Source organism: Schistocerca americana, chromosome 2, assembly GCF_021461395.2.
Source record: "Schistocerca americana isolate TAMUIC-IGC-003095 chromosome 2, iqSchAmer2.1, whole genome shotgun sequence".
NCBI lineage: Eukaryota > Metazoa > Arthropoda > Insecta > Orthoptera > Acrididae > Schistocerca > Schistocerca americana.
The window spans coordinates 4,000,135-4,019,061 of NC_060120.1; the positions used below are offsets into that span (position 1 = coordinate 4,000,135).

The 18,927-nt window shown below is 42.8% G+C and overlaps 1 protein-coding gene across 1 annotated transcript in view; it reads left to right on the plus strand.

Annotated features, from left to right (window-relative positions):
* The first annotated feature begins 321 nt into the window (after positions 1-321).
* LOC124591504 (ATP-binding cassette subfamily C member 4-like) overlaps positions 322-18,927 on the plus strand; it is a 257,017-nt gene continuing 238,411 nt past the window's right edge. Inside the window, exon 1 of the mRNA XM_047131737.1 lies at positions 322-441. Within this exon, the coding sequence (XP_046987693.1) occupies positions 368-441 (74 nt within the window). The 5' untranslated portion in view covers positions 322-367. The remainder of the gene's footprint in view (positions 442-18,927) is intronic.

Below are 18,927 nucleotides of genomic sequence, written 5' to 3' on the forward strand. Positions count from 1 at the left end.
TGTGAACAGACCATCACGCTTCGAACGGGCAGGAAACCCTGCTACTAAACTTTCAGTTGGACCCTGTAGCTGGGCGCCGTGCGAGTCAGATCTCTGCTGACAGTGCAGTCTGTTGTGCGTGTAGCATGAGAAGTGGCTGTTGCAGCAGCTGCTCCATTGTTCGTATGGCGAGGCGGAGCCGCGCAGCACGCAGTCGCAGACTGGGGTCAACAGCGGCCGAACAGTTGGTTTGCTGGTGAGGTGGTGGGGGGAGGGGAGGGGAGGGGAGGGGAGCACCGCCCTGGCCATGTGGCCAGTCAGCAGAAGCGCGCGCGCCCCTCAGTCTGCTGTGGCGTCTGCCGCCGGTCAGTGAGTGAGTGCCGGCGCTATGGACACGACGAGGCGCAAGTCCAACCCCAACCCGCGGGCCACCGCAAATCCCGTCTCGGTGCTGTTTTTCTGGTGAGTGACGCCCTCTGCCCGTATCGGTATTTCTGATTGCACAGTTCTGGGAAGTGTAAAACCCCATCACATTGTCATCGAATATCCAGAAGTAGAATTTTGGGGAAGATCATGCAGACACCTGTTTAGTTTACTGTTAGCCGCATTTCAGAGGCGTTCGTCGTATTTAAGAAACGTACATCTCGAACAGCTTTTATAATCTAGGTCTGTGCACTGGCTAGCTGCCTAAGGTGGACCAACTAAATAAGTATGTTTACACGACCAGCTGCACAACAGTGCAGTAAACAGGGTGTGATACATTATTAATAGATGCTATGGATCTGAGTACAGCAATACAAAGGAAGCTATCAAACTGAGTAATGTTAAAGAAAAACACTGGAGACAGGAAAAGGTGTCAGTAATTAACTTTCTGTTCAGAATGCTGCAATGCTGTTTGTAGAGTCTAACGCTACATTAGTCTCTAATGACGTGAGGACTGTCACTTGAAGTCCTCATAACTTGGAAGTGCATCGGCCTACCTTAACGATAAGTTACATGAGAGATGTATGGTTTTAAGTGTAATAAACTAAACGCTACACTGAACTAAAGCTTTAGAAAATATCATTAAGAGGAACAAAACACAAATACGGGGAGGAGAGAAACAGAGAAAATCCCTTTTCTAACTACCCAGCACTGGCGCCTTGAAATGCTACTAACATCAAAGATCCAACTGATAAACTTGATACTGGGGGTGCCGCTTGGGAAGAATTTTTTGCTACGGCAGCCATGAGAGGGGGGGGGGGGGGTGTAGATTCTGCAACTACCTTGCAACTGTGACGTACTTGTAGTTACTCGTAACATTAATACTTACAGGATCTCGACAGAAATCATTAGCAGCCGCAGCTGTATACTGGCACTGATAACCCTTTGGTCTTGTAAGATAGCTCTTACTCTGTAAGCGAACATGAAACGCTAAATTTTGTCCAGTAAATAATTTAAGAAATTAGGTTTCATCAAATAGAGCTACATGAACTTCTTGCGCCTAGTTCTCTCAATACTCTAATAGAGGGCGAAAAAAATAACGTTGTGGAACCCCATTCCATTTTTTGGAGTTTATCTACCATGTATGTACATAATATGCATCAAAATAATCGTCGGAGGCTTATCCATTGCCCAACATAAGTTTTCTGAATTTAACTTGCACTTCCGTTTGACGAATAGTATGTTAAACACCGGTATGGCAAAGTGCATTTACATACGGCGCGAACGTAAACATTAGCCACGATAGAGGTCAACCTGCTATCAAAACCTTTGACTCGTATTCGTTATCTTCGCCAACTCTCAACCAAATTGTCACATTTCAGCCAAATCTAGATCTCAGGCTGCATTATAAATCAGTGTCATCGCAGCCAGCATTTCGGCGACGGAGGGAAAGAAAGCGCGAGGGGATGGGGAGGGCAGGGACTGTATCACTCTAACCCAACACTACATCTGCGTATGTATGTAGCAGGCTGTTTCCACCTTGGAATGTACACTGAGTGATCATCGCCTGTCTTAACTAAGAACTACTCTGCAGTTCAATCAAACCAGCGAGATAGTGCCAGAGCTCATTCGATAACTTTTTTCCACACAGCCATTAGTCGCCTTTCGTTAGGCTCTTGGTAAGGCCTTAAGAAATCCGTTTTGCAGCTGGGCTCCGATGGCGTCCTAAGGTGCAGCTTGTTTTGCTTGGGCCTTAAATAGGCATTGGATGCTGCAGTAAGGCAAACTCATCCGGAGCGGTTCAGATCCCCTTGTGGCCAGTCAGATTTGTTTTCCGTGGCTTCTGTAAACAGCTCTGAAAAGGAGGCAGATTTCCTTCTCCAGTGTGACACCGTCATCGACCGAGCGTCTGTTGCTTATCTTCCAGTTTGTAACGATTGTTGCGAATCTAAAGGTGCATGTAGTACAAAATCTAAACGAGCTAGTCGCTTGTTGATAGATTAGTCGCAAACGTGTGGGTATCAGCTTTCTTCCTGCCTGGTAATACTTTGTTATCCACTTGACGCAATTGGTTCTGCACAATAGAAAAAACTAGTTTTGGAGAATCAAAGCTAGTTTCCTGGGCTTGAAACATCTGAGCCAAAGGGATTAGGAATTATTTTGAGATGACCCTGCAGAAATACTATCGTGCTTTGTGTCACACTAAGTTGTTCACACCTGGAAATGTAGCGATGTACCTGTAATGCCACTTGTTTGATATTTTGACTGCAACAAGTGACAATGTGGCAAGGCAAGCTTCACAGATGACGTCCACCTTTTTGCCGATGGAATCCCGAGGCAAAAAGGAACCTGACGAAAGAAAGTTAAGAAAAAATGCAGTCGCAAATTTTTGCATGGTGCTAAGATTGTGTCTCCTGAACAACATACTAAAAATACTGACCAGTGTGATATGAGCGTTGGATTGGGGGTGAGTTTAAATGTCATTTTTTTCTCGAATGACACACACACTGCGGCTTCTAGCGAAAATGTGTCCAGTACAAAATTGAAGTACACAAATATCCTACATAAAGATCATTCCTTTTTACTCTAATAGTTTAAACAATGCAGAAGATGGAAAAATAGCAGATAAACATATTCCAGAGGTGTAGAATTGATGCTCATCTGTAAATGGAGGGGGTTAAAAAACATACTAATTGAGTGTACCAGTAGAGCCATATTAAGGGATTAAATGTGTTCTGGGCGTGTAACAGGGTTGGAGAGGAGAGATGTGCGGGGTAGAAGTGCGAAGGGAAGGCAGGCAGCTGGATTTGTTCATGCTTTTCCATCCTTCAGAGGTCTGCAGACTAAAGGCAGTGCAAGTGATTCCCCACGATCTCACAAGAAGCAGCTACAGGGTGTTTCAGGAAGCTGTACGGTCCCTCCACTGTGCGTCTAATGAATCATTGGCGACGCAGTGTGCAGGCAAGCTTCTGGAAGGTTTATTTAATGCAAAATGCTTTACCACTACATGGAATGCAGATATGAGTTACCAATAACACTAAAGCATGTGATGCACATGGACAGAATCTACATTAATATCTGCACACAGTTCTACACTGCTAGAGGAGAAATTCTTAGTCATCCCTAACGGCAGCTGGAGCGAGTGATCTTCCGGAAATGGCGACCTTCCCCACCAATAGTGCTGCTCGCTTTTCGGTTTACAGACAATACCTCCCTAGCGTTTCTTTAAAGTTCTCTTATGTGAGTAGACAAAATAGTAACTGAGCTCGTGTTTATATAGTGAAGTTGTTTTCAGTTTGAGTACTTATTTGCTGTTATGCAGAAAAACTCAACTGCTGCAACTGTCGACTGTATACCACATCGAAGAGCCTGTTCCAAGTGTAACTTGCTATCAGTATCTATTCGACAAAGTCTGCTTCATTACCTCCACTTTCACTGGCTGGAATATTTTTACACCATGATAGGTATCAATTGCATCACCCCATTCTCAGCTCTCCCGAAATCTGAAAAGGTCGAAAGGCCTAAATTTTCTCTCTGCAACAGAAGTAGGTCACCTAGGAGTTATAGAACTTCTTATATTTAAACAGATCCAGCAATGCATTGCAATAGATTACTGCTCTGGATTTGATCAATCCCATTGTCAGATATATTCACACCCATCTCGGAAGATGTGAAAGAAGAGCAGTAACTTTTGGTCATTCACTAATTCACCACCACTGACAAAAACGCAGCAGCAGGGTGCAACATTTACCAATCCACTCACTGCCCCCCACCCCCCACCCCCCTCGCCCACAACTACGAAGGTCACTGACCTCATCACATTTACAAATTACGCAGGAATACACAGTAGCTTAACTGCAGATAAGTACTCACCTAATAAACTGAAAATAAGTCCACTATATAAACACGAGCCTGGTGTGGTTTTTTTTATTTCTCACATAAGAGAACTGTACAGGAAATCCTGGGTAGATATAGCCTGTCTGTAAACTGAAAAGCGAGCAACGCTCATGGTGGGGAAGTTGTATTTTCCAGGAAAACATTACTGCCGTACAGGATGGCTCAGAATCACTCTTCTCTAGCAGTGTTTAACTGTGTGTAGAGATTTGCGTGCTCTCTGTCCATATGCATTACCTGCATTAGTGTTATTAGTAACGCATGTCTGCATTCCCATGTAGTGTTAACGCATTTTGTGCTAAATAAACGCTCTGCGGGCATGTTGGCACGTTGTCTGCAGTGATTCACGAGGTACGCTGTGAGCAGTCCGTACAATTTCGTGAAATATCTACATCTACATGGGTACTCTGGAAATCACATTTAAGTGCCTGGCAGAGGGTTCATCGAACCACCTTCACAATTCTCTTATTCCGATCTTGTATAGCACGCGGAAAGAATAAACACCTATATCTTTAACTACGAGCTCTGATTTCCCGTATTTTATCGTGGTGATCGTTCCTCCCTACGTAGGTCGGTGTCAACAAAATATTTTCGCATTCGGAGGAGAAAATTGGTGATTGGATTTTCGTGAGAAGATTCCGTCGCAACGAAAAACGCCTTTCTTTTAACGATTTTCAGCCCAAATCCTGTATCATTTGTGACACTCTCTCCCATATTTCATGATAATACAGAACGTGCTGCCGTTCTTTGAACTTTTTCGATGCACTCCGTGAGTCCTACCTCGTAAGGATCCCACACCGCGCAGCAGTATTCTAAAAGAGGACGTACAAGCGTAGTGTAGGCAGTCTGCTTAGTAGGTCTGTTACATTTTCTAAGTGTCCTGCCAATAAAACGCAGCCTTTGGTTAGCCTTCCCCACAACATTTTCTGTGTGTTCTCTCCAATTTAAGTTGTTCGTAATTGTAATACCTACGTATTTCGTTGAATTTACGGCTTTTAGATTAGACTGATTTATCGTGTAACCAAAGTTTAACGAATTCCTTTTAGCAGTCTTGTGTATGACCTCTCACATTTCGTAGTTGCTTCTTGTGACGTAGTGGGGCAGATAGTGGCGAGTCACCGCCTCGACCTGCAGCCTGCAGACCTGTGGAGAGGTGCATGAAAACGTGGCTACCTGCCCCCCCCCCAGGCGCCTCTGCTCCACACGTCGACCCTCCGCCACTCTTACACTCCCAGGACACGATTTATCCCTCAATATGGCTCTGTTCCATTTAGATGTGGTAAACACATTTACTATTAACTTCTAACTCCATTTAAAGACACAAATTATTTACCGTTAGAACAATAGTTTTAATAATCTGCGATTTTTCCATCCCTCGTACTCTGTATCTATTACCGCCAGAGAAAAAATGTATTTTTTTGTACGAAATGTGATGTAATTTTTGTCTAGAAAGTCGTGGTTTGAGTTACTAGAAGATAAATATAAGACAGTGACTTTTAAGCAGCTCCTCCCCCCTCCTGTCAGGATTGTAGTATGATGTGCAAAAATTTGCGACTACACGATTTTCTCCGGTAGTAGACCTTTCCTGGTCTTCGTGTACTGGGATAACACTGGAAATTTGTCATAAGAAATTGTCTTGTTTGACAGCAGTTAATGTTCAGTTTGATGCATCGCTCCACAATTTTTTGCAATATGGCTCACTCTTTAGCAGGGAACAGACATTAAACATCTCTACATTGAATTATAAGCACTTCTTGCCGTTGCATATGCCCTGTCTACCCGTTGTCTATTGATTATACTTATTGTATTGGCGCAAAAAAGTTACTAAAACTGTTGGTCGTGATGCTTTAGTTCACGATTTTTTCTGTCTTGAACATTGTTTACCTTCTAAAATGTTTGACAACAGCCTATCAACTCAGTGGCTGTGTCGAGTAATGCTGCCACCCGCCGAAAAAATGACGTGTACCCGAAATTAAAGTAATGAAACGGCAATGGAAATTAGTGTCTGCCGCAGATATCTTCAATTAGTGGCGGAGTCTTCCCAGAGACGCATCAAAGTGCAACCAAGTTCATCTCTCCCACATCCAAGAAGTTTACCGTGAGGCAGCGTTGGAGTTTTGCGCTGTCAGCCTTCAGACACAGCGCAAGAACCCCGTACCTCACTGCCGCTCCGCCGGTCGATTTTGCCGAAACCTGTCCAGTCATCGCGACGAGTTACTGAAAGAGCAGTCGCGCTTCAATACTGCACGACAAATATTGCGTTGGTAGTGCCAATAGCTTCTTTTGTGCCGAGATCATTTTCCGTGACCCAGTTTGTCTGATCCGCGAACGGTGACGAAGTGCAGTTAAATCTACAGGCCACTGAACAATCTCAGATAGGTAGCAAATGATATTGGCGGTTCTGATCTGTAGGTGACGTTTCCCCTTCCTTCCACTAAGAGTAATTTTCAGTAGCACTCTGAAAACCAAGGACAGCTTTCGTTTTCTTCCTGATCGCCTTAGCCTCTTCCTCTCGATATGTAAATGTGTTTTTGAGCAATCTTAAGTTACACGAAATAGTACCGTCTCCAAGCAGCGATTCGGCAAGTTACGTACTCGTGAATATGCTTGAGCCTTGATAAGTTGAGGCTCGTGTAAGTTGCGAATGAGAGAAGGTATTGAGATATGAAAGACGAGTGTTTGTCCTTTACATCTGGAGGGAGAGGAAAAGTTAGGAGGGCAGGACTGTTTATCATTTCCGTGTGTGATGTTAGTGTTTGAGTGCTAATATCTCATGAAATGTAGCCACCATGTTGGGCCTGTTGGTAATATGTTCGTCGTGTGTTATTGGTTCGGATTTTTAGTGGGAAGGGTTCCGGTTAGGTTTGGATAGTGTTTGTCATAAGTATTATAGTGGTGAATGAATCGTCAGGTTATCTCGAAGAATGCACAGATAGTGTTTCCCATAATTATTACAAGAGCTTCTGCGGAGATGAGGTGCCAGCGATGGCACGAGTGGATGAAAGTCAAGGTGTTTAGTTGTAGGAGCTGTTTTGAGATTGGCCGGCCGGAGTGCCGAGCGGTTCTAGGCGCTTCAGTCTGGAACCGCGCGACCGCTACGGTCGCAGGTTCGTATCCTGTCTCGGGCATTGATGTGTGTGATGTCCATAGGTTAGTTAGGTCTAAGTACTTCTAAGTTCTAGGGGACTGATGACCTCAGATGTTAAGTCTCATAGTGCTCAGAGCCATTTGAACCATTTTGTTTTGAGACTGGTGTGTCGTGCCGTTTGCTGCTGCGAGCTGCTTTGCAGATCTGCTACACACCCTATTAATGATGGCGCTTGTGGTTTTCCAACAGTCAATTTCGGCTTCTTGGAACTTCACTGAAGACTTCCCTAGTGCCAGGTCCCGTCTGTTTCCTTTTCTGCAGCTGAAGTATCGTGACAAGGACCTGTAGGAGCAGGGACGTACGGATCATCTGCCCCGCCTGCGCTGTTTCCAGCCGTTTGTAATTACGATAACGTCACGTGCTACATGGAAAAACTTTGCGTAAAGGAGGAGAAAAAATTTTCAATGCTGCTGCTAAGACATCTTTACTCGGCTGATCACCAGATGTGGTTTCGCTGAGAAAGCCTGGATTCTCGAACTTCTTTCTTTTCAAAATTAATTTTGTTAGAGAGAATGGTGAAATATGTAATCAACGGAAGTCGGAAAATACTGGAAAAAAACTTGTTGCATATGATTGCAAGTGTCGTCCGCATGGAATTATTTGCTCTGACAAACGTAAGCGCGTCACAGATGTGACTGAAATACATCCGGCGGGAGGCATAAAATCTCCCCCCATGTGTAAGGCTGAAACTGGCATTCCGCTTGAACAATTACGAATGACCGGCGAAGACAGCGCGCACAAACTAAATGGGTCATGGTCGACTTTAAAGGAAATCGATGCCAAAGCGAAGAGCGACCTTTCATGTGACGTCTCTTCCGCAACTCGTATAGTTTTCGTCACAAAGTGCTTCCTTAAGGAACTAACAGAAGTTACTTGATCTTTACTGCCTTCTAGAAAACACCACCGGAAATATTGCAGAGAAAACGTATTCATCTTACATTCCGAGAGAAACAACGCGTAAGTAGAGTTACGAACATTTTTCACTTATCACTGCAGTTCTTCTCTCTGGCTCAGTAATCTCCATTGGCTTCAAATGCCATGTATGTGTGATAAAAGATCATCAGATATGCTGCCCATGAACTGTTGTAAATAAATAAATAAATAAATAAATAAATAAATGAAAATTAAGGGTGAAGAACTTTTAATCCAGTTCCTGCTTCAGCGGTATATGGAACAGGGTCACTGAGAAATAACAGGCTGTCAGGCCGTATTCCTTCTGGCATCAAGAAAGTCATTGAAAAATTTGGGAACAGTGGAATGATTTACTCGGGCGAGTATTAGTGCACTTCCATAGTACCAACTACAGCACTACACACGCACTGTCTCGATGCATACATGGTTTCAATAGAAATACGTAAGTTGTCGTGCTGAAGTGTATTCCGAATATTAAAAGTTACTTCCTGAAAACTGTTGCATAGTGTTTTCGCGCGGTGTAGTTTTGTCTAGTACTCTTTGTGTGTTTGTTTTCTAATCTCCTGAAATTGTACGAAGCTGCACACTATTAAATTTCCACAACAGCGCATCGGAATCTCTTAATGCTTTGCAAGGGAACCGTACGAACTTCCCCCATTCCCTTAGCAGATTTGATTCATATTGACTGGGTATGTAGGGGGGGGGGGGGGGGGGCGCAGGCAGGACTAAGAGTTCAGCTTACGTGAACAGGAAGACGCGACTATCGAGAAGATAGTGTTTCTGAATTATAGACGTGCTTATGTAGGAATGTATAACGAGTCCGAAGCCGAGCGAGTAAATGCGTAGTTCCGTAAGTGCAATGTCTGTCTGATCAAATTCCACTGCCGGTGCATATTTTTTTATTCCCACGTCATTATGGCAAATTTATTGTGACTGAGAGTTTTCAATATTTAATGATTCATTTATTATTGTCACACCTTTGTTGGAAAAAGGTAGACAAATGTTTCCCGTAAGGAGACTGGATACAAAACCAGGAGACAAGAGCTTTCAGTCAAATTATTATAGCCATTTTATTTTAAATTATTGTATCTACATTTGTGAAAAGTATGTCTAAACCTATGGAGCACTGCATGAATGCACGAAAGCGGTTAATACTAATCACAGAAACATGGAAAAGGATAATTATTATGACAGAGCACGTGTTATGGAAGCCGAATTTTTGCCTGAGAATGGTTCTTTCAGTGTGTCTGTTGCAAAACAAACTTGGTTTATATTTACAAACGGTTCTTCGTCAGCTCACATTTTCGTCGCGCACCACGCTTATCTCTTAGAATTAGGGCAATGAAAAAAAAAACAAGTACCGGAAGCGTGATTCAATCCAGAAACTTCGCGTTTATAAAACTAAGCGCTTACTCGCTTGCCTACGGACTTCTTGAACGATATAAACCGCTATAAACCGTGGTATAGATTTCAACCTCGAGTTTTCAGAAAACGTTGAGAGTTCTCTCTTCCGGTTTACGTATGTTGGAGTGCTCACACACACTGCCAAAATAAATTGGCGAGGGAGAGTTCGTACGGTTCCCCTGTAAGCACAGGTCTTTGAAAAATGTACCACTACAACGCGATCGTTCCCCAACGCTGCTTTTTAACATATTTCTATTTTAGCTCATTTATTCTTGAACCTCTCCTTACTCCGCGTGGTATTAGGTTTCTGCAAGTCATAGCTTTTCGTCGCAGAAAGTCTTTTTCGCGCACCAAACAAAATAAATTTCAAAATGAGTTCTCGTTAAAATATGCTGTTTTAATATAAATATTTTCTTACAAAATTAACATAAATTAGCATAAAAAGTTAAGTACTTGTCTAGGCGTGTTTTACGAAGTGTAATATTTCTGCTTATCTCTGAAAGTGTGGAGAAATACACGCATTTTGCTTAGAAATCTGGGCTTAAGTGTTAAAACGCTGAGATAGTCTCACCCATTTTATTGTGGGAAACGTTCAGCGAGATGACGCTTCCAGGCGTCCACCATGTAAGCAACGTGCATAAATTCCAAGCAGCTTACTGCACTCCTCCCTCTATCACCTAAATGTTTCACCATCCACTCTCTTCCCTCAGAATGTGTCCCATTGAACGATCCTTTTTTTTAGTCAAGTTGCCTCACTGATTTTTCTCAACAAGAAATCAGTACCTCATCTTGGTTATTAGATTCACCCATCTAATCTTTGGCAGCACGTTTCAGAAGCTACCGTTCCCTACTACGTTTCACTTCTCTATATGGCTCTGAGCACTATGAGACTAAACATCTGAGGTCATCAGTCCCCTAGAACTTAGAACTACTTAAACCTAACCAACCTAAGGACATTACACACATCCATGCCCGAGGCAGGATTCGAACCTGCGACCGTAGCAGTCACGCGGTGCCGGACTCAAGTGCCTAGAACCGCACGACCACCGCGGCCAGCACTTCTCTATAAGTATACCTTCTAGACAAATGCACTCGAGTGACTTCTACACTAAAATTTTCCTTTTATAAATGCTTTTCTTACTTCCAGTCTGCATTTTTCATCTTATAACTTGTTTCCTTGGTACTCTCCATTCCGTTCAGCAGCTCTTCAGCCGCCTGACCAAATTCCAATTTCGTGGGCAAGCAGCTTGATTACTTTTCCACATTCAGCCTTTGTTTACTTGACGGCACAGAATGCATAACATCGCGGATTGAGTGCAATGCTACCCCTCTATCATCAGCCACAGAATACTAGTATCTTAGACGATAATGGTATTAGTTGGAATTATAAGTTTGTGAGTGTCGTTAGAATTAAGTAGCCTGCGTGTATAATTGGTATTAAAAATACCCTGAAAGGACTATTTTACGTCGAACAATTTCTTAGAAATTTTAAGATAAGGGGTCATTTAAGAACTAAACCTCAAATGGTGATAAGAATATAGTATTATTGGGAACAGCAGAATACATTAAGATGTGTACTAGCTGGCTTATGAAATACATCCGTATTGCTACCTGATAAGCAAAATTACCTGAAAACAAGTGTAAGCTCCTTATTTTTTATGATTTAGGACTACAGTCCGCAGGTGTTTTCCCACGCAGGTATCATGATCAACTGCGAAAAAACAAACTACATTGCTGGAACGATAGTATTTCATTAATCACCTCAAGTACAGACTGTCAGAACGTCTTATCTACTTTCTTATTGTCCGTCGTTCCCTCGAACTGCACTTAAAGTTCTGCGGGTGGCTTGACTGAGAATGTTTCATCTCTAACAGAGTATAATTTTCATACAGCGTAAAATGTGCTCCACACAGCAGGTAGTCATTAGCGCTTTACGTCCCAATACGTTTTTATTATTTCATTGGGCATTAGAAATTGACTTATGGAACATAAGGCAAACCTACGTTTCTAGCATTTCTAGACTTAGAGAAAGCTTTTGACAATGTTGACTGGAATATTCGTTCAAATTCTAAAGGTGGCAGGGGTAAATTATAGGGAGCGAAAGGCTATTTACAATTTGTACAGAAACCAGATCGCCGTTATAAGAGTCGAGGGACATGAAAGGGAAGCAGTGGTTGGGAAGGGAGTGAGACAGGGTTGTAGCCTCTCCCCAATGTTATTCATTCTGTATATTGAGCAAGCAGTAAAGGAAACAAAGAAAAATTCGGAGTAGGTATTAAAATCCATGGAGAAGAAATAAAATCTTTAAGGTTCGCCGGTGACATTGTAATTGTCAGAGACAGCAAAGGACTTGGAAGAGCAGTTGAACGGAATGGACAGTCTTGAAAGGAGGATATAAGATGAACATCAACAAAAGCAAAACGAGGATAATGGAATGCACTCGAATTAACTCAGGTGATGCTAGGAAATTAGATTAGGAAGTGAGGCACTTAAAGTACTAAAGGAGTTTTGCTATTTGGGGAGCAAAACAACTGATGATGGTCGAAGTAGAGAGGATATGAAATGTAGACTGGCAATGGCAAGGAAAGCGTTTCTGAAGAAGAGGAATTTGTTAACGTCGAGTATAGATTTGTCAGGAATTCGTTTCTGAAAGTATTTGTATGGAGTGTAGCCATGCATGGAAGTGAAACATAGACGATAAATAGTTTGGACAAGAAGAGAATAGAACCTTTTGAAATGTGGTGCTACAGAAGAATGCTGAAGATTAGCTGGGTAGATCACATAACTAATGAGGAGGTACTGAATAGAATTGGGGAGGAGTTTGTGGCACAACTTGACTAGAAGAAGGGATCGGTTGGTAGGACATGTTCTGAGGCATCAAGGGATCACCAATTTAGTATTGGAGGGCAGCGTGGAGGGTAAAAATCGTAGAGGGAGACCAAGAGATGAATACACTAAGCAGATTCAGAAGGATGTAGGCTGCAGTAGGTACTGGGAGATGAAGCAGCTTGCACAGGATAGAGTAGCATGGAGAGCTGCATCAAACCAGTCTCAGGACTGCAGACCACAACAAACAATGGAACATATTTCGGCTGCACGTGTCTGGCATCACGCGACTACACAACGTTCTGAACTACGACGTGCACAATATCCCAACGTTCACCAATTAAACTGACTCACGCTCTCTCGTTTAGCCTCACTTGACATTAGCGACAAAAGAGGGCTCTGTTAGGACGTGTAAAGCTTGTGCTGTGCACGAAGTCGATACTACAGGCGTATCCGCGCTATGTGTTGAGTATGATTCTCTGTTGTTGCTTTACCGTGTTTGCTAGACTTGGGCAGAACATCGTACTACAAAAAAATCAAATTTGGTGCTTGTAATAGTGACGTAGCGAGATGCGCCGCTTTCGATGTTACGTTACAGAATAATAATCATTGAAAGTGCAGACAGATCTAAGGATTTAGCTATCGGAAGATACGATAGGCGCCATCATGGTTTATGCACTATGCTAGCATCCTATGCAATGACCGGTGAACTGGGCAACCCGAATGGTGTGCGTTCTAGACACTGAATTAAGTCTCCGAAATTGTGCAAATAATCTGAAGAACAATTTGCCTTAAGCATTGAGAATGCGATTTTCACTCTGTAGCGGAGTGTACTCTGATATGAAATCTCCTGGCAGATTAAAACCGTTTGCCGGACCGAGTCTCGAACTCGGGACTTTGCCTACCAGCGCACATTCCGCTGCATAGTGAAAATCGCTTTCTGGAAACATCCCCCAGGCTGTGGCTAAGCCATGTCTCCGCAATATCCGTTCTTCCAGGAGTGCTAGTTCAGCAAGGTTCACAGGAGAGCTTCTGTGAAGTTTGGAAGGTAGGAGACGAGGTACTGGTAAAATTGAAGCTGTGAGGACGGTGCGTGAGTCGTGCTTGGGTGCTCAGATGGTAGAGCACTTGCGTGCGAAAGGCAAAGGTCCCGAGTTGGAGTCTCGGTCCGGCATACAGTTTTAATCTGCCTCAAGCATTGTTTCATTTTCAGGTATCGAGAAAAAGTAGTGCAACTGATCGGCACTGATTCAGCACATTCTTGTCGTTGATGCAATAAACATGGCAAAACTGACAGTAGCGGGAAGAGTTCGTGGTCACAGCGAATGTATCGACGGGACTAAAATTTGAGATTTCAAAATTTCGCTCGCTATTTCGTTGGAATGTAAACGTGGAAGACCAAGAACGAAGTGTTCGGATTAAAAAGGGTATAAGTTAGGGACGTAGTCTTTGGCCCCTACTGTGCAACCCATACATCGAAGTAGCTCTGAACAAAATACGAGGTTCAATAGTGGAATTAAAATTAAAGGTGAAAGGATATGAGTGGTGATCAGTCGTAGATGAAATTGCTATCCTGAAATTGGAGAATTATTACAGGACGTACTGAATGGACTGAACAATCTAAAGAGTACAGAATGTGGACTAAGAATGAATCGAAGAAAGTAATGAGACGCAGTAGAAATGAGAACAGCGAGAAATTAAATATCAGGATTGGTGATCACTAAGTACTTGAAGTTAAGGAATTTTGCTGGCTAGCGAGCAAAACGTCATGACGGACAGAGCAAGGACGACATAAAAGCAGACTACCATTGGCAGAAGCGGCATTTCTGGCCAAGAGAAATATATTAGTATCAAACATCCGCCGTAATTTGAGGAGGTAGTTTCTGAGAATGTATGTTTGGAGCACATCATTGTATGGTAGCGATACATGGTCTGTGGCAAAACGGGTACAGAAGAGGAATAACTTCCACGGTATTAGAGGCAGGTGTATAGAGTAGGAACAGTGGAGGGAGATTGAGGTAGGAATGCATCCAGCAGATAACTGAGGACGTATGTTGCAATTGTTGCTCTGTGATATAGAGGTTGGCACAAGACATGAATTCGATTGGGGCTCCATCAAACAAGTCAGACTGATGACTTAAAAAAAAAAGTGAATGTCAAGCAGAAATTACGCATTACTCAAAGAAGGAAGAGTTCAGATATTTTGGTAGTTCTTATTAACACTGTCAAGCTAGTACGTAACTTAATTGAACTCTTCTTGGGCTATCAGTCGAGAAAGCCGTCTTGGAACCTATAATCGGAGAAAATTTCATGAAGAAAATGCGTGAATTCTTCCTTTAAATAGATCAGAAAGATACCTAAAATATGAAATAAGTTTTTATACGTTTACTCTCCCATCTGGTGTGATTTCTTGCGCTACACACGTAACATTCTTACCAAATGTCAAAACATTATTTCGTTTGAATTACTGTTAACATTCTTTTGAACTGGGACACCATTCTAGTAGTAGAGGCATGGGGTTTCTGGCCCACCTAAAAATTTATATATAAAGGTAGTTCAAAATAGTTTTTAGTAAAATCTAAAGGCTCCCCGTCGAACACCAAAATTTATCACATTGTTGCTCACTTCTTCAAACATTCCATAATGAAGAGATGGCTCCACACCACCGCCAAGCTATGAGCGTGCAATTTTTTTTTTGAACAGACATTTTCCCATCCGAACTACACACTTTTACAAAAGACTATTAAAAATTTACCCTTTGAAGCTGACTGCAGAAAGATTCTACTGCCGCCGACATAAATTTCGCGTATGGGCCACTAAGATAATGGACATTAGGGCTGATACGGAGGCATATAGACAATCGTTTTCCCCTCGCTCTGTCTGCGAGTGGAACAGGAAGGGAAGGACTAGAGTACCCTCCGCCACGCATTGTACGGTGGCTTGCGGAGTATGTATGTAGATGTATTTATACAGAAAAATGCGCAAGACTGGAAACTCGTATAAAATGTGCAAAACAGTGCGCCAACATCTACATTATTTGTGTGAAGTAACCACTATCTGTCGCCCTCGGACGATGAGGTAAGTCTACTCCATGAGCCTGGCTTTGACTAACTTAACAGTGAACAGCTGAATGCCTACAATCACAACACTCTCAGTGTTTCCCTCCACTAACGCACAGCATCTGCCTCAGTGTGGATGTGGTTGAGGGTCTTTCCTATCTCAACTGGTTGGTTATCCAAAACTGTGGGACAAGCTTGGGCGTTTGGGAGACTTCTGTTACAGGTCTCATTCGGCAAGAGATTACAAGGAAAACTTAATGTTTATGGGGCTTCTTCATTCTAGAATAAATACGTGGTTAGGAATGGTTATTGTCTTCAGTCTACTGATGTTACCTTTTCGGTGGACAGATGACGCTGTTTACTTCGTTTTCATAGTAGTATGACACATCACAAATTCAATTACATAAAAAGAATTTGCTAGTATTTCTGCAGCTAATATTACTTTAGAATATAAATGGTCTTGCTGCCTGCAGAGTTTGAGGATTTTGGAGCTCTTCAGTCGTCGTCGTCGTCAGTCCAAAGATGATTTGATGTAGCTCTTGTAACCTCTCCCTCACTTATCGACCTTAATGACAGTGAAAAATTAAACCGCGTGCACCTAATGGAAATTTGGGAAAAGCAATAGTCACCGAAGTTAATTTGTCGGTAAAGAGGGAGGAAAGGGTTACATCTAATGAAAGAAAAAATGCAAATGAAACTGGTGGAAATTAATTTTGAAAAGTGGTAAAGTTAATAAAGTAAATGTGCGGTCGTTACATTAACAGTTAACTAGCGGTAATTAGATATTTGAGATTTGGGGGAAATTACGGTCGCCAGTCCTAAGGACAATTACTATAGTAACTGAAAAAAGAAAGGTTATTACACATATAATTAGCACTAGAATCGTGGCATCTGAAGGTAGACACGTGTAGTGTGAAAACTGAAAGTTTGTCAGAAGTAATAAATTTCGCTACACTCTGACTTAATTTAGCAAAAGAATTAATAAAACCGGAAAATTTAATTTAGTGACTGAAATTAATAGTGAACTTTGTTTCTGAAGCACTACGAAATTCAATAAAATACGGTTAGTCTTGGGCTACCTCAACAATCATTTCAAAAGCTGCTTGAATCTACGCAATTTAAAAATAAGAGATTTAACTTTGAACTTGAATTAAATGATTCTGAACAATTAACAATAGTAAAATTTAGTACGTACCAAGCTGAGCTGCAATAACAGGTAAGCTAAAATACGGTAACAAAACTTGCTTGTGTAATCTAAATATTGTAGCCAGCTATGAATACTTTAACTGAACTTTGAAGTTAAAGCAGTGAAATCGAATGATATTACTTTAATGCTGGCGTATGAATTTCAACGACACTCGGGTTCATTCCAGAAAAGGAAGGGACCCTGCTTGGTAATGCAATTGGGACAATGAGCAATAAAGGTTCATGCTAAGTTGCTGTATTTTTGTGATGCAACAGATTGAAAAGCTGAGGTCTGCAATACAGTTCTACAGTGCTACCAGTCTTCCTTGTCGGTTGATTGAAGGTTTGAAGTCGTCGATCGAGGTGGTGGCGACAGTCACTCATTGTCGGCCGTCGCTGTTGCAGAAGCTGGATGTTGACGCGCCTTCTTCTCGACACGGTCACCAGACGAAACGGGCTCTTGATGTGCGCCAGCTGATGCTTCCCGTCCGCGACACCATGTCAGAAACTATCATCTCAAGTCGAGCGCAATTACATGCTGCCAAACCCCCGAAAGCGCGGCAACTCGCGGGAGCTTCACACAACACACCTGCTCCACTGCACCACCCCAGCCAGACTCTCTGCTCTTGCTGTCCTAAGATTTTTACCTCCTCTCCGCCGCGCCCCCGCCCCCCCCCCCCGTCCCCCCACTCTCTCTCTCTCTCTCTCTCTCTCTCTCTCTCTCTCTCTCTCTCTCTCTCTCTCTCTTCCCTCCACTACTACATTGGTGATCCCTTGTTGCCTCAGAATATGTCCTACCAACTGATCGTCTTCTAGTCATGTTATACCGCAAATTTCTCTTCTCCAGCACCACGTTTCAGAAACGTCTATTCTCTTGTTGTCTAAACTGTTTATCGTCCATGTTTCACTTCCATACATAGCTACAGTCCATACAGATACTTCCAGAAACGACATCCTTAAATCTGTACTCCTCAGTGTTAACAAATTTTCCTTCCTCAGAAATGCTTTTCTTGCCTTTGCCAGTCTACATTTTATATTTTCCGTACTTCGACCATGAGTTATTTTGCTTCCCAAAAAGCAAAACTCATTTAGTACTTTGTCTCATTTACTATCCACTATCATAGTTTTGCTTTTGTTGATGTTCATCTTATATCCTCCTTTCAAAACACTGTCCATTCCGTTCAACTGCTTTTCCAGACTGCTTTTCATCATTACACGTATCTAAATTTTGCTCTCCTAAGAGCTACAAAGCAGTTATTGTCTTACACTGGAACGAGACAATCCTACATATGCCTTGCTAGACATTGAGACCTAAGGGATTAGCAAACAACTGAAAAAACTGGAACAAATGCTGTGTTCGTCCTGAACTCGACATTAAGCAGTGTCTCAAAACGGCTCGGGTTAAACTATGAAATAGTTGTGATTCTTCAACTTCTCCCGGCGTATTTCTTGCTCGGGTGTACTGCCGGTCCATAGTGTCCAACGGGCACAATATTTCGACGACCAGACATGTCGCTGACGAACTGAGCTCCTGAGGGCGGGCGGCCGTCCTAAATGCCCTCCCCCCGCGAGGCGTTCTCTCCGCGGTCCGCGCCCGCGGTCGCTGAGAGGCTGGCGGCGGCGTCTGTGGCGGCTTCGGTGTAGCTGCCTCGTCCGCCCTGGTAGCTCGTTCGTTTTCTTTGGCTGAGCCTCTTTTTAATTACTCAGTGCTGGTTCCCATGCCTTGCTGACGTTCGTACCAGGGACGGACTCAACAGATTGCGGCTATGACCTCAGCAAACGTTTGGTCTGGCTGGATGTTGCGGTGGTCAATATCGATCCAAGACCTTGTTGTCACTAATCACTACATCCCTTATGATGTTCCTATTCGCTCGGGATCATTTGTCGCCAAGAGGTCAAGTATGTTTTCGCAACCATTTACACTTAGTGGGCTCGTGAACAAATTAATAGAAATAGCTTTCGGAGTAATTATCTAGTACGAATATATTTCTAACGATGTTTTATACCTACCACCGGCTTTGAATATTTATTTTGGGCAACATGTCGAGGGTATGTGGAAGTCAGCAAATACGCTAACTGTGTGTGGTGCCTATTTGT